Source organism: Nicotiana tabacum, chromosome 15 (genome assembly GCF_000715075.1).
Source record: "Nicotiana tabacum cultivar K326 chromosome 15, ASM71507v2, whole genome shotgun sequence".
Lineage (NCBI taxonomy): Eukaryota > Viridiplantae > Streptophyta > Magnoliopsida > Solanales > Solanaceae > Nicotiana > Nicotiana tabacum.
The window spans coordinates 109,157,575-109,178,864 of NC_134094.1; the positions used below are offsets into that span (position 1 = coordinate 109,157,575).

Genomic DNA, 21,290 nt, shown 5'->3' on the forward strand with positions numbered 1-21,290 from the left:
GCGTATCATATCTCAGTCGCTTCTTGATTTTGTTGATACATTATGCTATCTTTGTTTGGGTTGATCTTTGTGATTTTCGAGAGCCCGAGAGACTAAGGAGGTTGATGAATGAGTGGGGCCGAGGGCCTGTCTGTGAGGTACTGATACTATGGCACGTGAGTTGTCCGTGCAACACGTGAGTTGTCCGTACGGTTCCACATATTGTTACAATAGCATGTGAGTTGTCCGTGCGAATTTTAGCGCTTGGGCTGAAAGGAGCACCTCCGGAGTCTGCACACCCCCAGTAAGTACAAGTACCGATTGAGTGTGAGTACTGAGGGCTGAGAGTCGAGCGATTGAGCTGTTGTGACGAGTTGAGTGTCTGTTGCCCTGAGAGGCTGTACCTGTTTTCCATTTGTTGATGCACTTAGTTGCTATCTGTCATTGTTGTGAAATTTCTGAAAGATTCTATATCCAGATTACTTGCACTGTAACTGTATAAACTGATTTGACTTGAACTACCGGATTTGAAAGCATGTTTATTCTTTGTTGAAATTATTGAAAATGAACTGCATTTGTATAGCTCGTCACTACCTTCTCAGTTCTTTATTCATTTCTGTTACTTGCTGAGTTGGTTGTACTCATGCTACACCCTGCACTTCATGTGCAGATCCAAGTGTGTTTAATCACGGATGTCGTTGAGTTCGTGCGCGATCGAGTACCGGAGACTACGAGGTAGTTGCCGGCGTCCGTAGACCTTGTCTCTCCTTCTATGTTTTCTTTCTTTTCAGTATTGACATTCAGACACTGTTTGTATTAGATTGGATATTTAGATGCTCATGATTCAGTGACACCCCGATGTCAGGCTATTTTTTCGCACTTATGTTTTAATTGAGTTTTACCCCCCGTTTTTTTATGAAAAACTTCGGTTATTTTAAATGTCTTAATTCATTTATGTTAAATTTTGAAAGTATTTTTGGAAAGGTCGGCTTGCCTAGTACCACGATAGGCGCCATCACGACGGATTAGATTTTGGGTCGTGACATTATCGTTGAAGACAAGCCCTAGAAAATCTCCTTCTTGATTTCTTGGAAGATATGGAAGCTAACAAATTTTCATGATTGAATCTCGTTAATACTAGTGTAAATCAACTTTAATTAACATAATTTACTACTCCCTTCGTCTCATATTATGCGTCGTGTTTCTCTTTTATACGCTCCTTAAGAAATATTAATTAGGAAAGGGATTAGATTATTCTACTCTTATTTATGTCTTAAGATATAATTTCTATTCATTGAATATTTATTTTATTTATGTGTTATCTCTATCTTCAAGAATAATTATTACTAAGGGTAAAAAAGAAAAAAAATTAATTTTATTTTGAACTTTTAAAATGATAAATAATTCGAGATAACTATGTTTAGTAATCATGACTATTTATATTAGACGGAGGGAGTGATAAATTTTTACCTAATTCAAATAAGAATAGAAAGAGGATAAGGTCAGTAGGACGTAGGTGACTGATGTCGAGCTTAAGGTTGTCTTGTCGGCAATTCCTTAAATCCTACAATTAATATCACTAATTAATACAATATTTACTAGTTTCATAATCCAACAAATTACAAATCACAGTAACTAAAAGCGATCTAAATTGGCGCCTCTTTTACCCAACCCTCTGTCTCTACTCTAAATAGCTCCGATCCAACATTTGAAATTACAGACACCCAAAAGGGAATTGACCCCCCAAAAAAGAAAAACTGTACTTTGCTCGAATATCTCCATGTCTATGCGTAGACGAACTTTGCTCAAAGTCATCGTCCTCGGCGACAGTGGGTACGATTTAAAGTTTTAAACAGTTTTTTTTTTTTTTTTTTTTTTTTTTCCAATTTACAATTTCTGATCCTAGGGCTAAGTTGAGTAATTTCCTTTTTTGTGAGTATATCTAGTACTATTTCACTAATTAATTAATTTCTCTTTTGGTTTGTTATTCAGGGTTGGTAAAACATCATTGATGAATCGGTATCCTTCTGTACCACTTTCCACAATTATTGGACATCACGTTATTTGTTTCTTTTTTAACTTTCACCTGTCTTTTTCAAAATCTTTCTTGAGATTTTTGACTATCTTAATTTTGCCCTTCCTTAAGCTCAAAGATGTGGTAGCTTACTCTCTTTATTTTCTTTTTTAATTTTATGAAATTGCAAAATACTTCCTGTGTCCCAAAATAAGGATGATATATAAAGTATTACTAAAAATACCAATTTCTATAGTTGAAAAATACAAACAGTTAAAAGCTGCCCAAGCTTTTGTGTAGTGGTAAGAGTGCAACTTGTGATGTGTTGGTTCGGCCACGTCACATGTTTGAATTCTTCCGCAAACAAAAGACATGTTATTTAAGTGGAAAAGGTTAGAGGGCGGACCCATTATACACCGAGTTTTGAACTGTGGCCAATTGGCCCTAAGGATTTTTTCTGTTATCCAAAAAAAGAAAAAGAAAGAGAAAAGTTAAAAGTTGTTTTGACAGTCATTACCCGTTGTCGTCTCATATATTGATGATGTTGTGCTATATAGGTTGTTGTTAGATCACTTTTCCCAGGTACATTATGCCTCTTTATGTGCTTGTATTTGTGGGTCATTAACTGCTTGTATAGATATGTACACAAGAAATTCAGTCAGCAATATAAAGCTACAATTGGAGCTGATTTTGTGACAAAGGAGCTTCAAATTGATGACAGGCTCGTAACTCTTCAAGTGGGTTATTCTGCTTTGTCTTCAATATCTAAGATGAGATCAATAGTTTTGGTGATTATGTATTTAGTGGATGAGCTTATGTTTGTGATTTACGAGTAGATATGGGATACAGCGGGCCAGGAGAGGTTTCAGAGTCTTGGGGTTGCATTTTATAGAGGAGCAGATTGTTGTGTTTTGGTCTATGATGTCAATGTAATGCGATCGTTTGACAACCTTGACAACTGGCATGAAGAGTTTCTCAAACAGGTAACTCATCAGCTTCAGTGGTCTTTCCTTATTACTGTTCTTAGTTAGGATATCTTGAACCTTCTTCATACATGTCTGTAACATTCCACGTTTTTAACAAGTAGTTAATTCCTCTGAGATGCTTGTTGCCCGTAACTCAGGATGAAATATATTTTCTTTTAATCCTACTTTGTAGAATATGGTTGGGATTAGGGACAGCAACTAATGATAGACACATTGATCCATAGTAACATTTGCTATTAGCCTATTACAATGCTAAGTTGGTGATGTGGACCGACTTGTGAGATCTTAAGTCACAATCAGAAGGTCAAAACATATTTCATACCTATTTGTCAGTGAAGCTTCGACCTTACAGCATATTGTAAATGCGTTTTTATTTTGAGTTTAAACTAGTATCTCTTTATTCCATCTAATTTTTATGTCCTCGCTTGATTGAGCATGGAATAACATGTGATATTATCCGAAAAGGAATGAAAGAGCATTTAATACTAAGTCATCATACCTTTAGTTCATCAATCAGGACATGTTCTTGTTAGGCTGCCCTTATTTAGTTGATTGATTATAATCTTCCTTTGAAGTGGCTAATACACAGTGCATTCAAATGGACAAATTCGCAAAGGGTCGCAAGACTAACAGAAGAATTTATATTATGATCATGTTGCATTTGTACTGCCTAAGTTTTGCAGTGAGAAGTTGGGGATAGACAAGATCTAAAAGAAAAATCGACAAAGATGATAGCTGTTTTTTCTACATATTTATAGGTATAAAAGTGGGTAATGAAGACATTTTGCCACCTTTCTATCAAGGTGTTAATTGAGAATAAGAAACTTCTGTTTAAATTCCAACATCTAGGTGAACTGGGAATTATGAACAAGTAAACTTGAATTTAAACAAGCAACCAAATATGGAGCATCTTGGCCAGTGATGTTCTTGTAGATGAAATCATATACTATTTCCCACGACTATTGCATAGGGTATCACATAAGGTTATTCTTTGGAGGCAAAGGTTTAGGAGTTCATGCCTTTTTGTGTCAAATCACATGCAACTTGTCAATTCTACTTTGGACAAACCTTACCAATCAAAAAGAACAATGAAAAGTTCAATTTAGGCACAGCGTTTGGGATTCATAAAAGTATATGACCACTTGTGGTCCGGCCCTTCCCGGACCCCGCGCATAGCGGGAGCTTAGTGCACCTGACTGCCCTTTTATATGACCACTCAAGAGATTCTTATCCTAATAGGATCACAACAAATATAAGACTTGGTTTCTGCCTTCTAGTGAATCCCCAAATAAGTGAAAAGCCTAGTAACGGAGATAAGAATTTTTTGAACTTCCAGAAGAAAAAAGAATCCTCATAATTTCTGCATAGAACTCCACAAAGTCAAACCTTAATTGGACCATTCTTGCTGTTACTTGAAATGTTCTGTCATTTTCTAGATCCGACCATGACTAGTTTGTGATGACGAGTAGTTGATTTATAGATTTGATTGAATTGCTGAATAAAGATCAACTATGTGTTCTATGTGAACCAATAGAGTTTATTGTTCTGCAGGCTAACCCACCAGACCCTAAGACATTTCCTTTCATATTGCTGGGAAACAAGATTGATATAGATGGCGGAAATAGCCGAGTGGTAAGACATTTACAATGCTTTGTTTTTCAATTATTATCCCTGAACTTTTATTGATATATTCTTTGCACGGTCAACAGGTTTCTGAGAAGAAAGCAAAGGAGTGGTGTTCTTCAAAAGGGATACCTTACTTTGAGACATCAGCAAAAGAGGATATAAATGTTGATGCCGCCTTCTTGTCTATTGCAAAAACTGCTTTGGCCAATGAGCACGAGCAGGATATGTGAGTTTATATTTTCCTTTTGCATGATTATAAAGAAAGCACAATATTGTTGTCCTTAGCTTCTATGCAATATAATGCACATGTAGCTAGAACTTTTCTCTTCTAGTTATTAAGTTGAGCCAATTAAGGAATGGGTGGCCAAAGATGTTAAATATCAAGATTCTTAGATATGAGCAATAAGAAGATCTCGGTGCAATTTGATGGAGCAGTCTTTTTAAAATAGGCAAAAGATGCCTCTTAAACTATGGATATGAAGGTATAGCTGTCAAGTATAATGATGACAATTACATGGAAAATCGCAAAAGCAAAGTTATGACAAAGACTAGAGTAAAGAGGTTCTTTCACAAGGTTAGGGTGGTCTTCAGAATCCATCTAAAGTACAGCTCACTTTGTGGTTTTGAGGTTCAGAAATCTAGGCTAAGATATTGAAAATTTAACTGATAAGATGACTGAGCCTGGAACATTAGCAAAGAAATTTTTTTCCGTTTTGATTCACATTTCTAGGTAATGCAATAGTGATGTATATTTTAGAAAAAGAAAACGTGCAACTGTTTGAAGCTCTAAGCTTAAGGGACATGAATGGTATTCGTCTCTGTCATGATTTTAGTGGAAGTTATTACTTGGGCCAAATACATAGACAGCCCATTAAACTTGACCCAATTTTTCATTTTGGCACTCTAACTCAATCTTGTTCCATTTTGGCCCTCCAACCCCATTTCTTATGTTTCACTTTAACACAAAAGCTGACTAGATTCAGAGTGTGAGTTGCCTCACCCTGTAGGCGCGTGAGGGAGATTTTTTTGGACAAATTTCCTTCTCCAACGGTAATAACATAAATGTTTGCCCCATATTTAATCCCCCATCTTCCTTCCCCATTATTTCATCTTCATTATTTCCTTCCCCATTTACTTTGCCCCATCTTCACTCTCAAAGTTTCAAATTGATGTAATTGGCGAGCCCTTTCAAGTTTCAAAAGTTCATATTAGTTGGTGATAAATCAATTTGGTCAATTGCAAAATTGCTTGTTTGTTGCTTTCAAGCAACTCGACAGTGGGTCAATTCCCAGAATTTCGGCCCTTAATGAACCATTCCAGTTTTGCTTGGGCCAATTGCTTTTATAATTTGCAGAAGAATGAACTTGGCCATGAACTTTTTAAGCCATTGATTGACAATAACAAAGCTTCCAAAAGCATCTAGGTAGCACACACACACATATATATATATATCATTATCAACAAAAAACAAGGAAAATAGCAGAAGTACAACTGAAAACTTCCACCTCTTCTTTCTTTCATATGGGAAGAACAAAGAACACATCAACTTCGGATAAATTCAAACAAAATTTAACTCACAAATAAAATTGGCCTTTACAAAGTTTAAAGCTTTCTTCTTCTTTATGGGTATCTGAAAATTGTGAGTAGGGCCTACGGTGGGGAGACAGTAGCAGTGTAGGGGGGGCGTTATAGAATAAGACGGAGTGGGGATTTGCAAACGCTATCTAAACTACTGTTTGAGGTGGGGGTGAGTTGTATGGAAGAAGAAAGTTAAAAGTTATTTGCTGAAAAACTTTATTTTTGGGATTAGCCAAAGTTAAAAGTCACATGGCGTTTTTTAGTCGTTTTTTTTGACATGTCAGGCATGAAGTTCACATGTGATAGTTTTTGTAGTGGTTAGTCATGACTCATGAGGGGTCTGGTTGGTACAGATTAAATAAGGTTAGAGGGTCTAAATGGAACAAACCTTAGTTAGAGTGTTTAGGTGGAAATTGGTACCAAGTTTATGGGGCTACGCATGTATTTGGCCTATTACTAGGCTTAAGGAACAACAGAATAGGCAAAAGCGAAAAGCGAAAAAAGATCCAAAAACTTTGGAGCTTTAAGCGCAAAGTGCAATTAAAGCGTGGGCTTTAGCATAGAAAAGCTCCAATGAAGAAAAATAAAACATAGAAATATAATGCAAAGAGAATGTAACTATAAATACAAAAAATAATTATTTGGACAAAAGAATGAAAAAATTATAATTAGATATACATATGATGATGTTTCCTTAAAAACAGAACCCATTGCTGAAGGTGCACACGCCTCAGTACCTCGACGCCTCCACCAAAGCATACAACCTGATTTTGAAAGCTTAAGCGCGCTTTACGCGCACCTCCAACAATGTTGAGGAACAGATAGTAACTTTTATTTATGTTTATAACTGTGAAGGACATCAATTGTTCTTCACAGGTTGACCATTATGCAGCCTGATTCTTCTCTTCATTGTCTTATTCATGCTGCTTCATTCCTTAGTGACATTGGTTGTTGATGTCCTTCTAATTGGTTTAGTACTGTCCAGCATTTCCTTTGTCTCTTATATTGGAGGAGTATAAAATAGAGAATTACCTGTATATTACAATGAGTAAGATTTGCAATGTAAAGGTCTTCACAATGTCATATCTGCTCTACCAAGGTTGTTGGTTAGTAACTTAAAATCATAGGACATAAATAATTGAGAGCATAAACATGGTCTCAGGGATGATTAAGTGGGCATGACGTAACACATAGTATTTCAATTCAAGTTTATATTGTTTGGAAACTTGTTTGAATTAGTCTTCTGTCAGTGAAGACTAATCCGGTTCTACTCTGTCAAGTTGAAGAGGAGGAGCTTGAACCGGCTCTTGTGCTGGTTAGAATTTTATTCATGTCAGGCAGCTGAATAAATTGTATAATATAGTATATATGGACCATTGTGGCTCTTGCTCATTTCTTCTCTCAGTGGCTGATTTAGTGCTTTTCGGCTCAAAATTTGGTGAATTATGATGAAATGACTTAGAAGTGGAAGTGCATTGCTTCTAGGATCCCCTTGAATGTAAGATGGGTATGGCATATTTTCGAATATTCCGAATTGGTGAACCTTTGGGCTTTAGACTTACAGAACGAGTGCAGTTTTGGATCTAGTCAAGATTTTCTCCATAAACATGCTGTATGTAAAAAAGGTTGGCATTTTGATGTGCTTGGAATATTTAGGTTATATTACAAGATGGTGCTTTCTAGTGATACTTTGTATCTGGAGGTAGATTCTATTAAGACATTCAGTGTACACACTGAGTTGTTGGATGGGCAAGTGTGGCTTCTTCAATGTGCCATGTATAGTTTATCTTCCTGTCATTAGCACTTATTTGACTTCTAGTTACGGTTCTTAAATTCCTATGTCTACCCTTCTCTCTACATTGAAATAGTGCTCTTGGGGTGCTAGATCTAGAAGACTTGAAAACTCTCTTATTTACCATTGTTTACAGATACTTCCAGGGCATTCCGGAGGCAGTTTCAGAGACAGAGCAGAGAAGTGGTTGTGCGTGCTAAGTTGGGCATAACAATTGGATAGTGTACCATAATCCATGTTGCGTAGTTTTTGTGTGACAGTATCATCATCGTTTGGCCATAGACAGTCTTGTGTACCCACTTCGTTTGGATTGAATAGTCTCCAGATGGCTTCGGTGTTGTTTCGGAAGAAGCTCTCATCTTTTGTCACGTTCAGATATTGGAGGTGTGAAACTCAGCCAGATTTAGTACTCGCAATGGCAGACCGCTGTGATAAAGATTGAGATTTTGCATTTGTTCCCTCATGGATTGTTAGATACTTGGATTTTCTTTCTGAACTTCGAAAAGCATTTTCCTTTCCTTTGAGTTATACACTAATAGATGAGTTGGAATTGTAACTGCCACTGTTCTACATTGCCTTGAACTTTAGATTTCAACCTTACATGTAAGATATTTACCCTGTTTGTCATTATGCTGTATGCCCGAATACTACTCTATTGGGAGAAATTTAAAAATAACCAGATTTACAAGTGGTAATTGAAAAATAGCCACAGTTTCAAAAGTAATTTAAATTTAGCCATTTTTCATGTAAAGATAAATTTGAACGAAAACACTGTTCAAAATCCGAAAAATAATTCAGCATAATATATTGGAGTTCTAACATAATATATTAGAACTCCAGCATAATGTACTGGAGTTCCAGTATAATATATCGGTCCAGCATAATATGTTGGAAGTTCATACACATGTGCTCCAATCTCTAGTATATTATGTCGGAACTTTCCGCGTGTTGGAGCTCCAGCATAATATACCGGAAGTTCATACACATGTGCACCGATCTCCAGTATATTATGCCGGATCGGTCCGTATTGTAGCAAAATAATGACTATTTTTCAATGATTTTACAAACGCTAGCTATTTTTTAAGTACGAAAACTTACTAGCCCGTGCCATTTTTACTTCTATTTACCCTCTTTCGGATGAGGGACTGGTTTATTTGCTATAGGGGCCAGAGTAATCAACATTACATGATCCATTCTTTCTATCGGAGGGTGCAAGATGTAAACTAACTACGCCTAAATAGAGTCGCTTTTGGACTTGAGATATTCCATAGGGGATTTGGGAAAGAGATGCTTAGTCTTTTTTATTTTTTATTTTTAATTATTTTAAGAAACTAGTTTTAGAATGAACTCATAGCACAACAATACATGACTCTAGTTATAATAAACATTGAGCAAAAGAAAAAAGTTACTATATATATATATATATATATATATATATATATATATATATATATATATATATATATATATATATATATATAAGCTATATTCGATATAATACTTAAGAATGGTAAACAAGTCGAGAAAAATCACATATTCTTGATCATTTAAATACAAGTTCGAAGACAGTATACATTGACATGATCATTATTAAAAAAGGTTTGATTTATTTTCAATAATTTTCATATTTTAGGAGTTTACTTTTTTGGTTCCTTCCTGCCCTCCCTTGGCTTTGGTGAAGGAAAAAGCCATCTCTAATGACTACAGTCGCCCTAGCAAAATTAGAGGATTGTACAATGCTAAATGTACATTATTATTTTAAAACAATTTCCTTAAATATCCAAACGCATGTATGATATCTAGTGGAGTAATATTTAGGGAATATTCATGTATTCTAGTTTGAACTATAGATAACATGTTTTAATCTAAGAAAAGAATAAAATTCATTTTATCCCCTTAACCTTTAAGGGTTGGGAAACAATACCCCTCACATTTTAAATGATAAAGGAAACCCCCTTAAGTAATATTTTTTTGGTGAGAGTTTCTTTATTAAAATAAAGATTTTTTCTCTCTCTTTATCCTTTCAAACGTGAAGTATAATATTTTTCATCCAAACCAATACTTGAATTTTGTCTTTCTTGCTTGTAAAATTTAAAATATTTTTCTATTATAATGAGGTTATATTGAGGCCATTGTTAAAATTTTTGCTATAAAGAAAAAAATCTTGCATAAATTCAATTCAAGAAATATGATGAACGCACCTTCATCATGGATGCTTTAGCATTTCAATTTGAAGAGAAAAAATATACTGAAATAGTTGATTCTCTAACATATATATTAGATGAAAGAATTGCTGCTATGAGTATTAATTTATTTATGTATTTTTTTGTATATTAAAATTATTATACTAAAGCAATTATTAAACTTTACTTATTTAAAAATATCTTTATTGAACAAAAATTATAGTTGATAATGTCACATTTAAAAATTTATTATGGAGGCGCTTTTGCATTATATCATATCTTAAACTATGCAAGAAGAAGGCTAATAGAGAACTCCATAATTATATAGATTATAATTATTTGTCATATTTTTAGCTTTTGGCTAATGGCTATAATGAAAGAACTTGATTATTCTAAAAATTATCTATTCAAAAAAGAAAAATTTTTTATTAAAAAAATTATTTCACCCAAAAATTTTTGCACAAAGGGGTTCCCTTTCCCATTCAAAACGCAAGGAGATATTGTTTCCAACCCTTAAAGGTTAGGGATACAATAAATTTTACTCTACGTAAAAGAAACTCTATTTTCTTGAGGGCAATATATGCCAAGAAATAGATAGGTCAAAGTTCATGAAATGATTAGAAGATAAACATTTTGGCAATACACACACAATTATAGAAGAAGATATTTATTGGTTTGTATTAAAAAACAATATTTAGTTTCTATTTTTATATTTTTGTTTTGTTTTTGGATGCCATTATCAGAACTGAAGGCTATGTTCTCCATTTGAATCATCAAACCAAAACACAGAGCAAAATGGGAGGAACAGGAAGAGCACTGCTAAACCTCTCTCTCACTTCCTCCTCCGCTTCTTCCCTCCGTTTCTCTTTCTCTCTCCTCCCTTCCCGTTTTCCTTTCGCCACAAAACCACTTCTTCCCCAAACCCCTAGGGTTTTACTAGGGTTTAGACCTCTTTGTTCCACCACCACCACCACAACTACTACGACTGCTGAAGAATCACTAATTCAACCCATTAAGCATTCAATTCTATTAGAAAGGCTTAGACTTAGACATCTTAAAGAATCTGCAAAGCCCAATTTAGAACCCAAACAATTAACACAAAAATTTAAAGCTGAGGTGGATGATGATGGAGTTAAGAAGAGTAAGAAAAAGGCGGTGGCGTCGAGTTTTGAGGAGTTGGGTTTGAGTGAAGAGGTAATGGGGGCGTTAGGTGAACTGGGTATTGAAGTGCCGACTGAGATTCAGTCAATTGGGATACCTGCTGTGATTGAGGGGAAAAGTGTGGTTTTGGGTTCGCATACGGGTTCTGGCAAGACTCTTGCTTATATGTTGCCTATTGTTCAGGTGAAACATTCATATATCTAAGATATTTAATCTTCAATTTATTACAATTTGTGGTTTTGGATATGTTACTTTAGACTAAATTTAGAACTGTATTATTACCCTCGATTATGGAGTGATAGTCCAAATTTAACGTAAAACATGGGTAGTCCAATGATGCAATGTTATATGATTCGTTAAATTTTTGAAGATACACAAGCAGAGGAATCAAAAGTGCACATTCCAATTTATTGAAGGTTACATTTGCTTAATCAGACATCACAAAGACTAAAATTAGAATTTGCCGATAATTGAGGGACTAAAAGTGCAAATTTCCCTTGGTCGTTTGATTATCGATAATAGCTTGTACTTGTTGTTGTTATTAGTTACTATTTAGTAATACTTGCTGTAGTTTTTTGTCCTGTTTTTCTTTTTAGGGTAGTGTGTAGGAGATGGTTTGGCTTACTCTTGCTACATTTCATTTAGGAGAGAAAAATGGTTCATCGAAGATGATGCATTATGCAGCCTGAAATCCCAACAATTTGAATGAAAATGAATTATATCATTCTATCAACTACACTTCAATCCAAAACTAGTTGGGTCGACCGTAGGATAAATACTCTGTGTCATTCCAAATAGCTTGTACTTGTTGTTATTAGTTATTGAGTGATATTTGCTGTAGTTTTTTGTCCCGTTTTTCTTCTTAGGTTAGTGTGTAGGAGATGGTTTGGATTACTCTTGCTTCATTTCATTTAGGAGAAAAAAATGCTTCATCGATGATGATGCGCTATGCAACCTGAAATTCCAACAATTTGAACGAAAAATGAATTATATCAATCTATCAACTACACTTCAATCCAAAACTAGTTGGGATCGACTATAGGATAAATACTCTGTGTCATTCCATTACTAAGTGAATGGTCTTTTAGGGAAAATTTGGGGTAATCTAGAACATGATGCACTTATTCTATACTGAAAAATCTTACCAAAAAAAAAAAAGAAAAAAAAAAAAGACGAACTCCTAGAAACACCAGTCCTAGTGTAAGTGAAGAAACATCAACTAAGCCTAAATGCCACATATGCAGTTCTTTTGCTTCCATTCTATTCTGGAAATGTATTGTATGTAGGAATAAATATTCACACGCAAGAATGAATCAACATTCTGCATTTACCATACTCTGTTTGTTTTTTTTGGGTGGGGTGGGGATGGGGTGAGGGTGTTATAAGATCATCTGAACTTTGCCTTTGCAATATCTTTTCTGGGTTTTCATTCGTGTGTAGCAAGAGGGTATACATATAAAAGAAGAAACATGTGTGGAACAAGAATTAGAGAGAGAGGTTAACCTTTCCTTATCAAAACAAGGTTAACTTGGGAACTTGCTTTGACCAAGTCTAGTAATTTTAAGGAGATTTTTGCATATGGCGTTATTCGATGACGCAGACACATACTTTATCATTGGTAGCATACTCCCCGTCCAACTTCGCTTGGCTTTGCATAAAAATGAGTTATTCAGTCTGACAATTTCTTTGTAGTTATCAAACATCATGCCAGTGGGAATGTCTTCTGCAAAACAGAGCTTCCTTGTGTTGAAAAGTGTATTTGCATTTAGCTTTGTAGGTTTTAAAGAATTTAACGGGTTTAAGTTGCACAAACTTCACTGACTGATGTATCAGTGAACCAATATATAAACACTCATGTCTTCAGGTAACATGGTATTAGAGCTGACTAGTGGGTTAACTCTTATTCAAAGTTCTTTATTCCTTTTAGCCTGATTTGAGGTATGGTGTTTAATATTTTAGTTGTTGAGACAAGAAGAGGAATTGCATGGTATGCACATGAAGCCTAGGCGCCCCCGAGCTGTTGTGCTATGCCCTACTAGGGAGCTCTGTGAGCAGGTTTATTTACCATTTCGGAAACTAACAATTTTATTAAAAGTGAGAGAACTCTTCCGGCCAACAGAATCCAATTGCCATTGCAGGTTTTTCGTGTGGCAAAGTCTATCAGTCATCATGCACGGTTCAGATCTACCATGGTTAGTGGTGGCGGCCGTTTGAGACCTCAAGAAGATTCTTTGGGTGGCCCAATTGACATGATTGTGGGGACTCCAGGCAGGGTTCTACAACATATTGAAGAGGGAAACGTGGTTTATGGTGACATCAGATACTTGGTAATTGTTATTGCTTTCTGGAATAGGTACTTTGTTTTCCAAATATCTTACTGTGACAATTTCTGGATAGGTCTTGGATGAGGCTGATACCATGTTTGATCGCGGTTTTGGTCCTGATATACGAAAATTTCTTGCACCGCTGAAAAACCGTGCTTCGAAGCCTGGTGATGAAGGATTTCAAACCGTGTTGGTGACAGCAACAATGACAAAGGTATGCCAAATGGATTATGAAAAGGCTAAATAGATAATTTATTTAAAAAGTGATGGTTATTTTGGCAGAAATGTTCCTTATGCTTTTGTTTTAAAAAAACAAAGCTTTATAGTTTAGGTTGAAGTTGATTGGCGGCAAAATTGCAATAAAGCTTTTGTCAAAAGGTTAATGTCATCTAACCTTTTGATTGACGTAAGTGGAACTAGATGTCTCCAGACCCTTTTTAGATTTGTCAAAAGGGTAATGTCATGTACCTTCTGAGTGTGTATTTACTGAACTATGTAGAAATTTTCAAGGAGTTAAAAATCACAAAGTAAAGGAAAGATGGGCCAGAACAGTGGATAGAGCTTTGTCCCATAAATTTCAATAATGGATGCAACACTTAATATTGATGTATAATTATCCTTCTTTCACTGGGTTTGGGAAGGATATTTATGTATGCACTGAAAGAATAAAGCTAGAATGCAAAGTTTTATTTGGATCATTATGTCATGTGCAAGACAACGAGAATTTCATTTAGTACAGCTGAAAGTTGTGTTATCATTGTATTAAGTTACTCTATTAACTACTAAGGGTATTAAGGTAAGTGGCCTGTCATCAAAGTTATTCTTTAACCCAGTGTTTTTAAGAGCGAGAAGCGCAAAAAAGCGACAAGGGCTCGCCTCGCTTCAAAAGCGAAGCGCACGCTTTATTAAAGCGAAGCGCAATTCTTAAAAAACATAATGTAAACCTTGCAAAGACACAATATAAAATTATAAATAATCAAAAAGTTCAATTTAAAAACTTAAAAGTAGGTACTAGGTACCACCAAATCCTCCACAAACCATAGGACAAGCAAAATCAAAGCTACTAGATTACTAGAATCAACATCTTATTCTTCTACTCTTCTTGTTCTTCTTCAAGATTGTCAAAATCTTGAATTCCTCTATTATCTTCATATTGCTTGTCATCTTCTTCTTCCCCCTCCTCTTCCTCTTCATGATCACTTTCATCTTCATCAATTAGGGATAAGGATCGACTTGTAGTAGCCACACTTTTTCCCTTCCTAATCGAGCTTGAACTTGAAGTATTCCCCCTTAAACCATAAGGATTCTCCCCAACTCCACTAGCAACCGCAACATCACCCCAAGTGAAATTAGAGTCGCCTTCAAATACTTCTTCATCTTCACAATTTTCGGGGACTCCGGTTAGCCACTCATTAGCCTCATCAATATTGTCCAAAAGAATTGGATCAATTAGATTGCGGTGGTTGTAGCGACACCTCAATGCTATATTGTATTTTATGAACACTAGATTATGGAGGCGCTTCAAGGTTAGTCGATTCCTCTTCTTTGTATGAATCTGCAAACAAGATGTGTCAACTAATTAGTAGGAGTTGGGATAATTGAGATATAATTTACTTTATCTCAAAACACGAAATAATTCTTTTTATTTCTCATGTGTTCAAAAACGCTCCAGTTCCTTTCACATCCGGATGAGCTACAAGTTAAACTTAGAACTCTGATGGCGAAAGTCAGTAAATCCGGATTCTTTACACCATATTGATCCCACCACTCAACTTGATAACAATCTCATGGAATCCTGTCCACACTTCTCTAGCCAATGAATTATTCTCATGCTGATCATAAAAAAGTGACGGGTTCAGAATAAGTCCAGCTGCATGCAAAGGTCTATGAAGTTGCTCACTCCATCTTGCATCAATGATCTGAAATACCTTTGCATATTTCTGCTCATCAGTGAATGATGCTTGAATAGCCTCCTTGGCCCTATCCATAGCTTCATAGAGGTAGCCCATTGGTGATTTTTGCTCCCCATCCACCAAACGTAGTACTTTAACCAAAGGACCACCAATTTTAAGAGCATGAAGGACATTATTCCAAAAAAAATAAGAAAGAATAATGCGTGCAACATCTTTCCCCGCACTTTCCTTTGCAAATTTACTCTTGCTCCATTCCTCTGAAGTGAACAACTTTCTCAAATTGGCTTTTTGCAAGTGGATGCAAGTGGATACTATGCAAAGTCAAGAAAGTAGTGGCGAACCTTGTCTTGCCCGGTTTCACCAAATATTTTTGTCTGGTGAATCTTCTCATCATATTCAATAACAAGGGCTGCTGAGAAATATAAGAATGTACCCTAACGCCCTGGCCAAAAACTGTAGAGAAGGTTTTTTCCTTGAAAATGTCCCCGAATATTAAGTTGATACAATGAGCAGCACATGGAGTCTAATAGACATTCTTGTACGCTCCTTCCACCATGCCACCCGCTTTCACATTTTCACTCGCATTATCAGTGACCACTTGAACAACTTTGCTTGGTCCAATCTTTTCAATGGTGTGCTGAAACAAGGTGAACATTTTGATGTGGTCAGTGGATGAGTCGCTAGCATCAATGGACTCAAGAAACAAACTTCCCTTGGGAGAATTCGCCAACACATTAATAATCATTTTCCCAGTTCTTGCCGTCCACTTATCCATCATAATGGAGCAGCCATACTTGTTCCACACAACTTTATGTTCCTCCACAATTTTATTAGTCTCCTCCACTTTCTTATTTAGATAAGGACCTCTGATTTCATGATAAGTGGGAGGCTTCATTCCAGGTCCGTATTGACCAACGGCCTCAATCAAGTCTCCAAAAGTGTCAGTATAGTTGACACAATTGAAGGGGAGCCCAGCATCATAGACCCATCGTGCAAAAACTCTAACTGCACGATCCCTCAAAATGTCCTTAGCAATTTTTTGTACATCTTTTCCACTGCTCTTTGCTTCCGGCTTCTTTGGGAAATAGCAATCTATAGGACCTTTAGTCCTACTCGTACCCGTCGATCCATGGCTTGAAGAGATTGCATCTCTTCCCCGTTTTGTTGGAAGTGACAATTCTTCAATATCATCATCATCATCAAGATTGGTCACCAATGGTTGATGACTCATTTGATTTTTTTGCTCCTTCTTTTCAACAAAATTCTTTATTTTATCCCTCATTTCCGGTGGGCATTTCGGACAACTGGACGGGTCAGAGATAAAGGAAGAAGAAGAAGACGCTGAACAGTGTGCAGACGCTGGACTGGTTAGAGATAAACGAAGAAGAAGGAAGAAAGAAGGAAAAAGAAAGAAAAAAAGAGCAGAATCTGGACGGGAACAAGAAGAAGAAAGAAAGAAGAAAGAAAAAAATGAGAAGAAAGGAGAAGAAGAAAATTACGTGGACTGGTCAGCAATGTCGATGAAGTTGAAACCCTAGGCTTTGGTCGATCGAAGAAGAGAGAAGAAGAAATGGTCAATTTTGGTCTTAGGGGTCTGTTTTGTATAATAAAAAAACAGACCCAAACTTTTAAAAAAAAAAAAGGGCCCTCTGAACAGAAGCGAGCGCTTCGTCGCTTCTTCAACTGAAGCGCACGCTTCACATGGTCGAGTCGCCTCAGGGAAAAGCGATGGCTGATCGCTTCGCGCTTAAAGCGACGAAGCGATCGCTTTTTCAAACACTGCTTTAACCTGCCGTCTAGGAGGTATGCACTGATTAGGCAGTTGTACGTAATAGTGTCATTGCGGTACGGCTTATTTCTAGTGATGTAGAATTATTTGCATGTGATTCATCTCAATCTTACCCATTTTCAATTGATTCAGTTTGCAAGTTTTCTACTTCGAGGTGGTTTCAGCTGATATTTGTATGCTTTGCAGGCAGTTCAAAAGCTGGTTGACGAGGAGTTTCAAGGGATTCAGCATTTACGTACTTCTACATTACATAAGAAGATTGCTTCTGCTCGTCATGATTTCATCAAACTTTCAGGTTCTGAGAACAAGCTGGAGGCGTTGCTACAGGTGTGGCACTATTTATGTACCCTTTCCCGTCATTCCAGGCATGTCTATGAGTGTGTACGTACAGCGTGATATGATAGCTGTATCTAATGGGAAGCAACAGAAAAAATAAATAAATCTAAATGAAACCTGAGTGTAGATTTTTTAGTCCGTTCGGGTAATTTTCCAGACATTGATTTTGTCCACGTTTCTCAAAACAAGACTTTTGCATCTTGGGATCGAGGAATCTAAGTGAAGAATAACTAGTGGACAAACTGTTTCATGCATCTAATGAAGAAATTCTGCTGTTATCGTTAGAGTTCTATGGGGTTTTACTGTCACTAATTGAAAATTTTGGTCAATTTGCTGGAGAAAGAAGAAATGTTTAAGATTTCAAGGAGAACTAACATCACTCCTCTTGTTGTTGTCTCTTGGCTTTAGTGACATAGGTATAGCGCTCAACATTCGTAGTTTCATGTTACAATTTGAGTTGATATTTGAAAGATGTGAATTCTTGCCATGGGTGGCAATGTACAAGTTGTTCACAAAACGACAAAAAGCCCTGCGCATAATTGTGCTCATTGTAGCTCACAATATATAAAGCAGCAAAGCTTTCTGATTTTTTTTTTTTTTTGATAACCGTGGTGTCCGGGCCAGCTTGCGCGCACCTCGACTAATTCCACGGGATACCTGTCACCTCCCACTAGCAACAGGTATCAGGTAACTCTATCCACCAAGGCTTGGATAGATAGATAGGAAGAAATCACCTAGTATTTGCCTCCGCTGGGATTTGAACCTGAGACCTCATGGTTCTCACCCACTTCATTGACCACTAGGCCACACCCTTGGGTGCAAAAGCTTTCTGATTTACATTATGCAATTTTCCAGGTTCTTGAGCCAAGTTTAGCAAAGGGCAATAGAGTGATGGTATTCTGTAACACGTTGAATTCCAGTCGTGCTGTGGATCACTTTCTCAGTGAAAACCAATTTTCTACTGTTAACTACCATGGGGAAGTTCCAGCAGAACAAAGGTAAGAAGAGAGAAGTTGAATAATATTCCTGCAACAGGCAACACATTGCCTAGTCTACTACCCTGACTCTTGTCTTAATCGTTTTGCTTTTACTTGTGAGTCTTTGGCCTCCTCCATACTTCAGCCCCTTTACGTACCCTTCACTTATAGTTTCTGACTTTATCATTGATTGGTTATCAGCCATCGTCCTGGGGAACATAAGAACAAGACATCTTGTTTGTCATTATTTATTTTGACATTATTCTGGTCTTGTCCTCCACTATGATTATTTTCTCTTTTGCTGCTGTTTGTGCCTTTATCCTCCAGTTAAAAGATGGAAATAACAGCAATAGCCTCAGCTTGCAACTCAACTTCATAAATACTGAACTATTCTCCTGTTCAAAAAAGATGCTGAACTTTTTCTTAGGTGAAAGATTCTAAGATGTTAGAAAGTCAAGATTGATGAAATGTCCATGACTTTATAATGGAGTTATGGTCCCTGTAATGTAAGAAGTGCTCCATCAAGTTTTAGATGCTCCACTTTTTCCCTCCATTGGTAACAGCATTTCTTCTGCAGGGTTGAAAACCTTGCAAAGTTTAAGAGCGATGAAGGAGATTGTCCCACTTTGGTCTGCACAGACTTGGCTGCTAGAGGACTGGATTTAGATGTGGATCATGTCGTCATGTTTGATTTCCCTTTGAATTCTGTAAGCACCTGCTTGGGTTTTGCCTAACATGTTATCTTCTTAGTCATTACAAGCTAAAACAGTTTTTGTATGTTTAAATCCTTATCCTTTTCTTTTGCCTGTTCTAGATTGATTATCTCCATCGCACTGGAAGAACTGCTCGTATGGGTGCCAAAGGTTGGTTTGCATGAATCTTAATACAATTAGTTTTCCTAGTTGAGTTTAGTCCTTCACTTGACCGCTTTTTGTTGGTACTGTGAATGCAGAGCATGTTTGCTCGTTACATAAACTAGATGTGCATTCTTAATAATCGTAGCTGTTTTTCCTTTCCCTGAGAATAAATTTTTTGATAAGGTAACTATTCATCGAACATAATGGGGGGAAGATCCCTGGTATATAAGTGGTATAAAAGAAGTGGATAACCTACCCCAAACATGCTCTCCACAAAATGCACCCTAACATCTTTGCTAACAGGAATCTCGTGAGTGCTCCAAAAGTTCAACAAATGCCAAAAGTTAGTCCTAATCTGTCCAATAGTATTCTCTTTCCAGAGGGAATTATCACAGTGCCTCATGGTGATTTTGATAATGTTGCTTTGCTTGCTTGGTTTTTGAATGATACATGTACTTCATACTCATATATGCACATTTGAAATTCTTATTGCTCATCATTTAGGTTATAATTTGTTTTGGTTGACAGCTCTCAAGCCTGCAAAGTTTCCAATATACCTTTTTTGCATGTGTAGGGAAAGTTACAAGTTTGGTTGCCAAAAAGGACTTGCTTTTGGCCGCTCGCATCGAGGAAGCCATGATGAAGAATGAGAGCTTGGAGGCTCTCTCAGTAGACGGTGTCAAAAGGGATATTGCCAGGTCTCGCATAACTGAACAGAAGGACAAGCGTGAAAAGTTGGTCAAAGCTTCAAATTCAAGAGGCAAGGCTAAAGCTTCCACAGGTAAATCCTCGAGTGTTGGTAGAAAGACCGATTCAAAAACATCTCCTGGAGCAAAGTCTGGCAAAGTACCAGCTAAGTCAAAACCGAAGATAGCAATCAAGGTATCCAAGAGGGTTAGCACTTCCACTGGTAAGAGACGAGTAGACAGCCGAAGCTCTAGCGTCTCCACGTCGAAACTAAATGTTGTTGGATTCAGGGGCAGGAGTTCATCATCGAGTAAAAACGCAAATGTTAGGGCTGGTTAACATGCCTAGGTTTCAATCATGTATACTGAATTTTGTTTTCTTTTCTCTCTCCTTGTAAAATTTATGGTTAGTCATTTTGATATTTTCAGTCATCAAATTGTGCAATGTCAATAGCCATTCTCCATGACTTGTCATTGTTGTTCCCTTTTTGTCACTATATTGCAATTGTCAGACTGTTCTCAGAGACGGAGAAAATCTCTTCTTGAATATGGAGATTTTCAACCAACGATTCCATAACTTTTGCTTGAACGTTCTGCCAAAAGGATAGTGAGTTAAGGTGACCCTTACCACTTTCTGCAAAAGTTGTTGTAACCTAAGAATTCCTGAAGAGAAAAAGCTCGATTATGCATTCACTTTTCTTGCAATTCTCTCCTGCTAATTGCCTACCCCTCAAAACCTAAAAAACAGGTTGGACTGGGAAAACTTCAGAAAAGATTCACTCTGAGAGACGTTTAGTAGTCCCTGACTTGGTCTTAGAAGCGAAAGTCTAAGCCGCTGGTTGGACTATTGACCTCTATAGGAACCCCTTTTCAATCAAGAAAGATGATGAAATTTTTTCTCAACTGTAAGTGTATCTCTCATCCTCCACACTCTTTCTTACCACCATTAAAATTGTATTATTTTACTATTGATTGAAAAGGACATTAATTGAAAACCTTATGTAACTTAGAATTGCACACCTCTGCTGACAAGCTAATTGATTAGTCCAATTCCATGAGCATGGTGTAGTTGTTGCTTGCTGAATTTCC

At 36.6% G+C, this 21,290-nt stretch overlaps 2 protein-coding genes across 2 annotated transcripts; both read left to right on the forward strand.

Moving 5' to 3' along the window:
- Positions 1-1,722: 1,722 nt before the first annotated feature.
- On the forward strand, positions 1,723-8,505 carry LOC107764770 (ras-related protein Rab7-like). Its single transcript, NM_001324860.1, is given in 9 exon segments — positions 1,723-1,812; positions 1,972-1,998; positions 2,631-2,730; positions 2,830-2,976; positions 4,531-4,611; positions 4,689-4,786; positions 4,789-4,799; positions 4,801-4,831; positions 8,112-8,505. Coding segments are annotated over 9 exon segments (612 nt in total). The 5' UTR covers positions 1,723-1,759; the 3' UTR covers positions 8,176-8,505.
- Positions 8,506-10,703: 2,198 nt separating this feature from the next.
- LOC107823954 (DEAD-box ATP-dependent RNA helicase 39) lies at positions 10,704-20,665 on the forward strand. Its single transcript, XM_016650666.2, has 9 exons — positions 10,704-11,502; positions 13,279-13,374; positions 13,458-13,646; positions 13,717-13,857; positions 17,532-17,672; positions 18,537-18,679; positions 19,236-19,365; positions 19,473-19,521; positions 20,090-20,665. Exons 1-9 carry the CDS (start codon positions 10,954-10,956, stop codon positions 20,539-20,541), a joined length of 1,890 nt encoding a protein of 629 aa, XP_016506152.1. The 5' UTR covers positions 10,704-10,953; the 3' UTR covers positions 20,542-20,665.
- Positions 20,666-21,290: the final 625 nt, after the last annotated feature.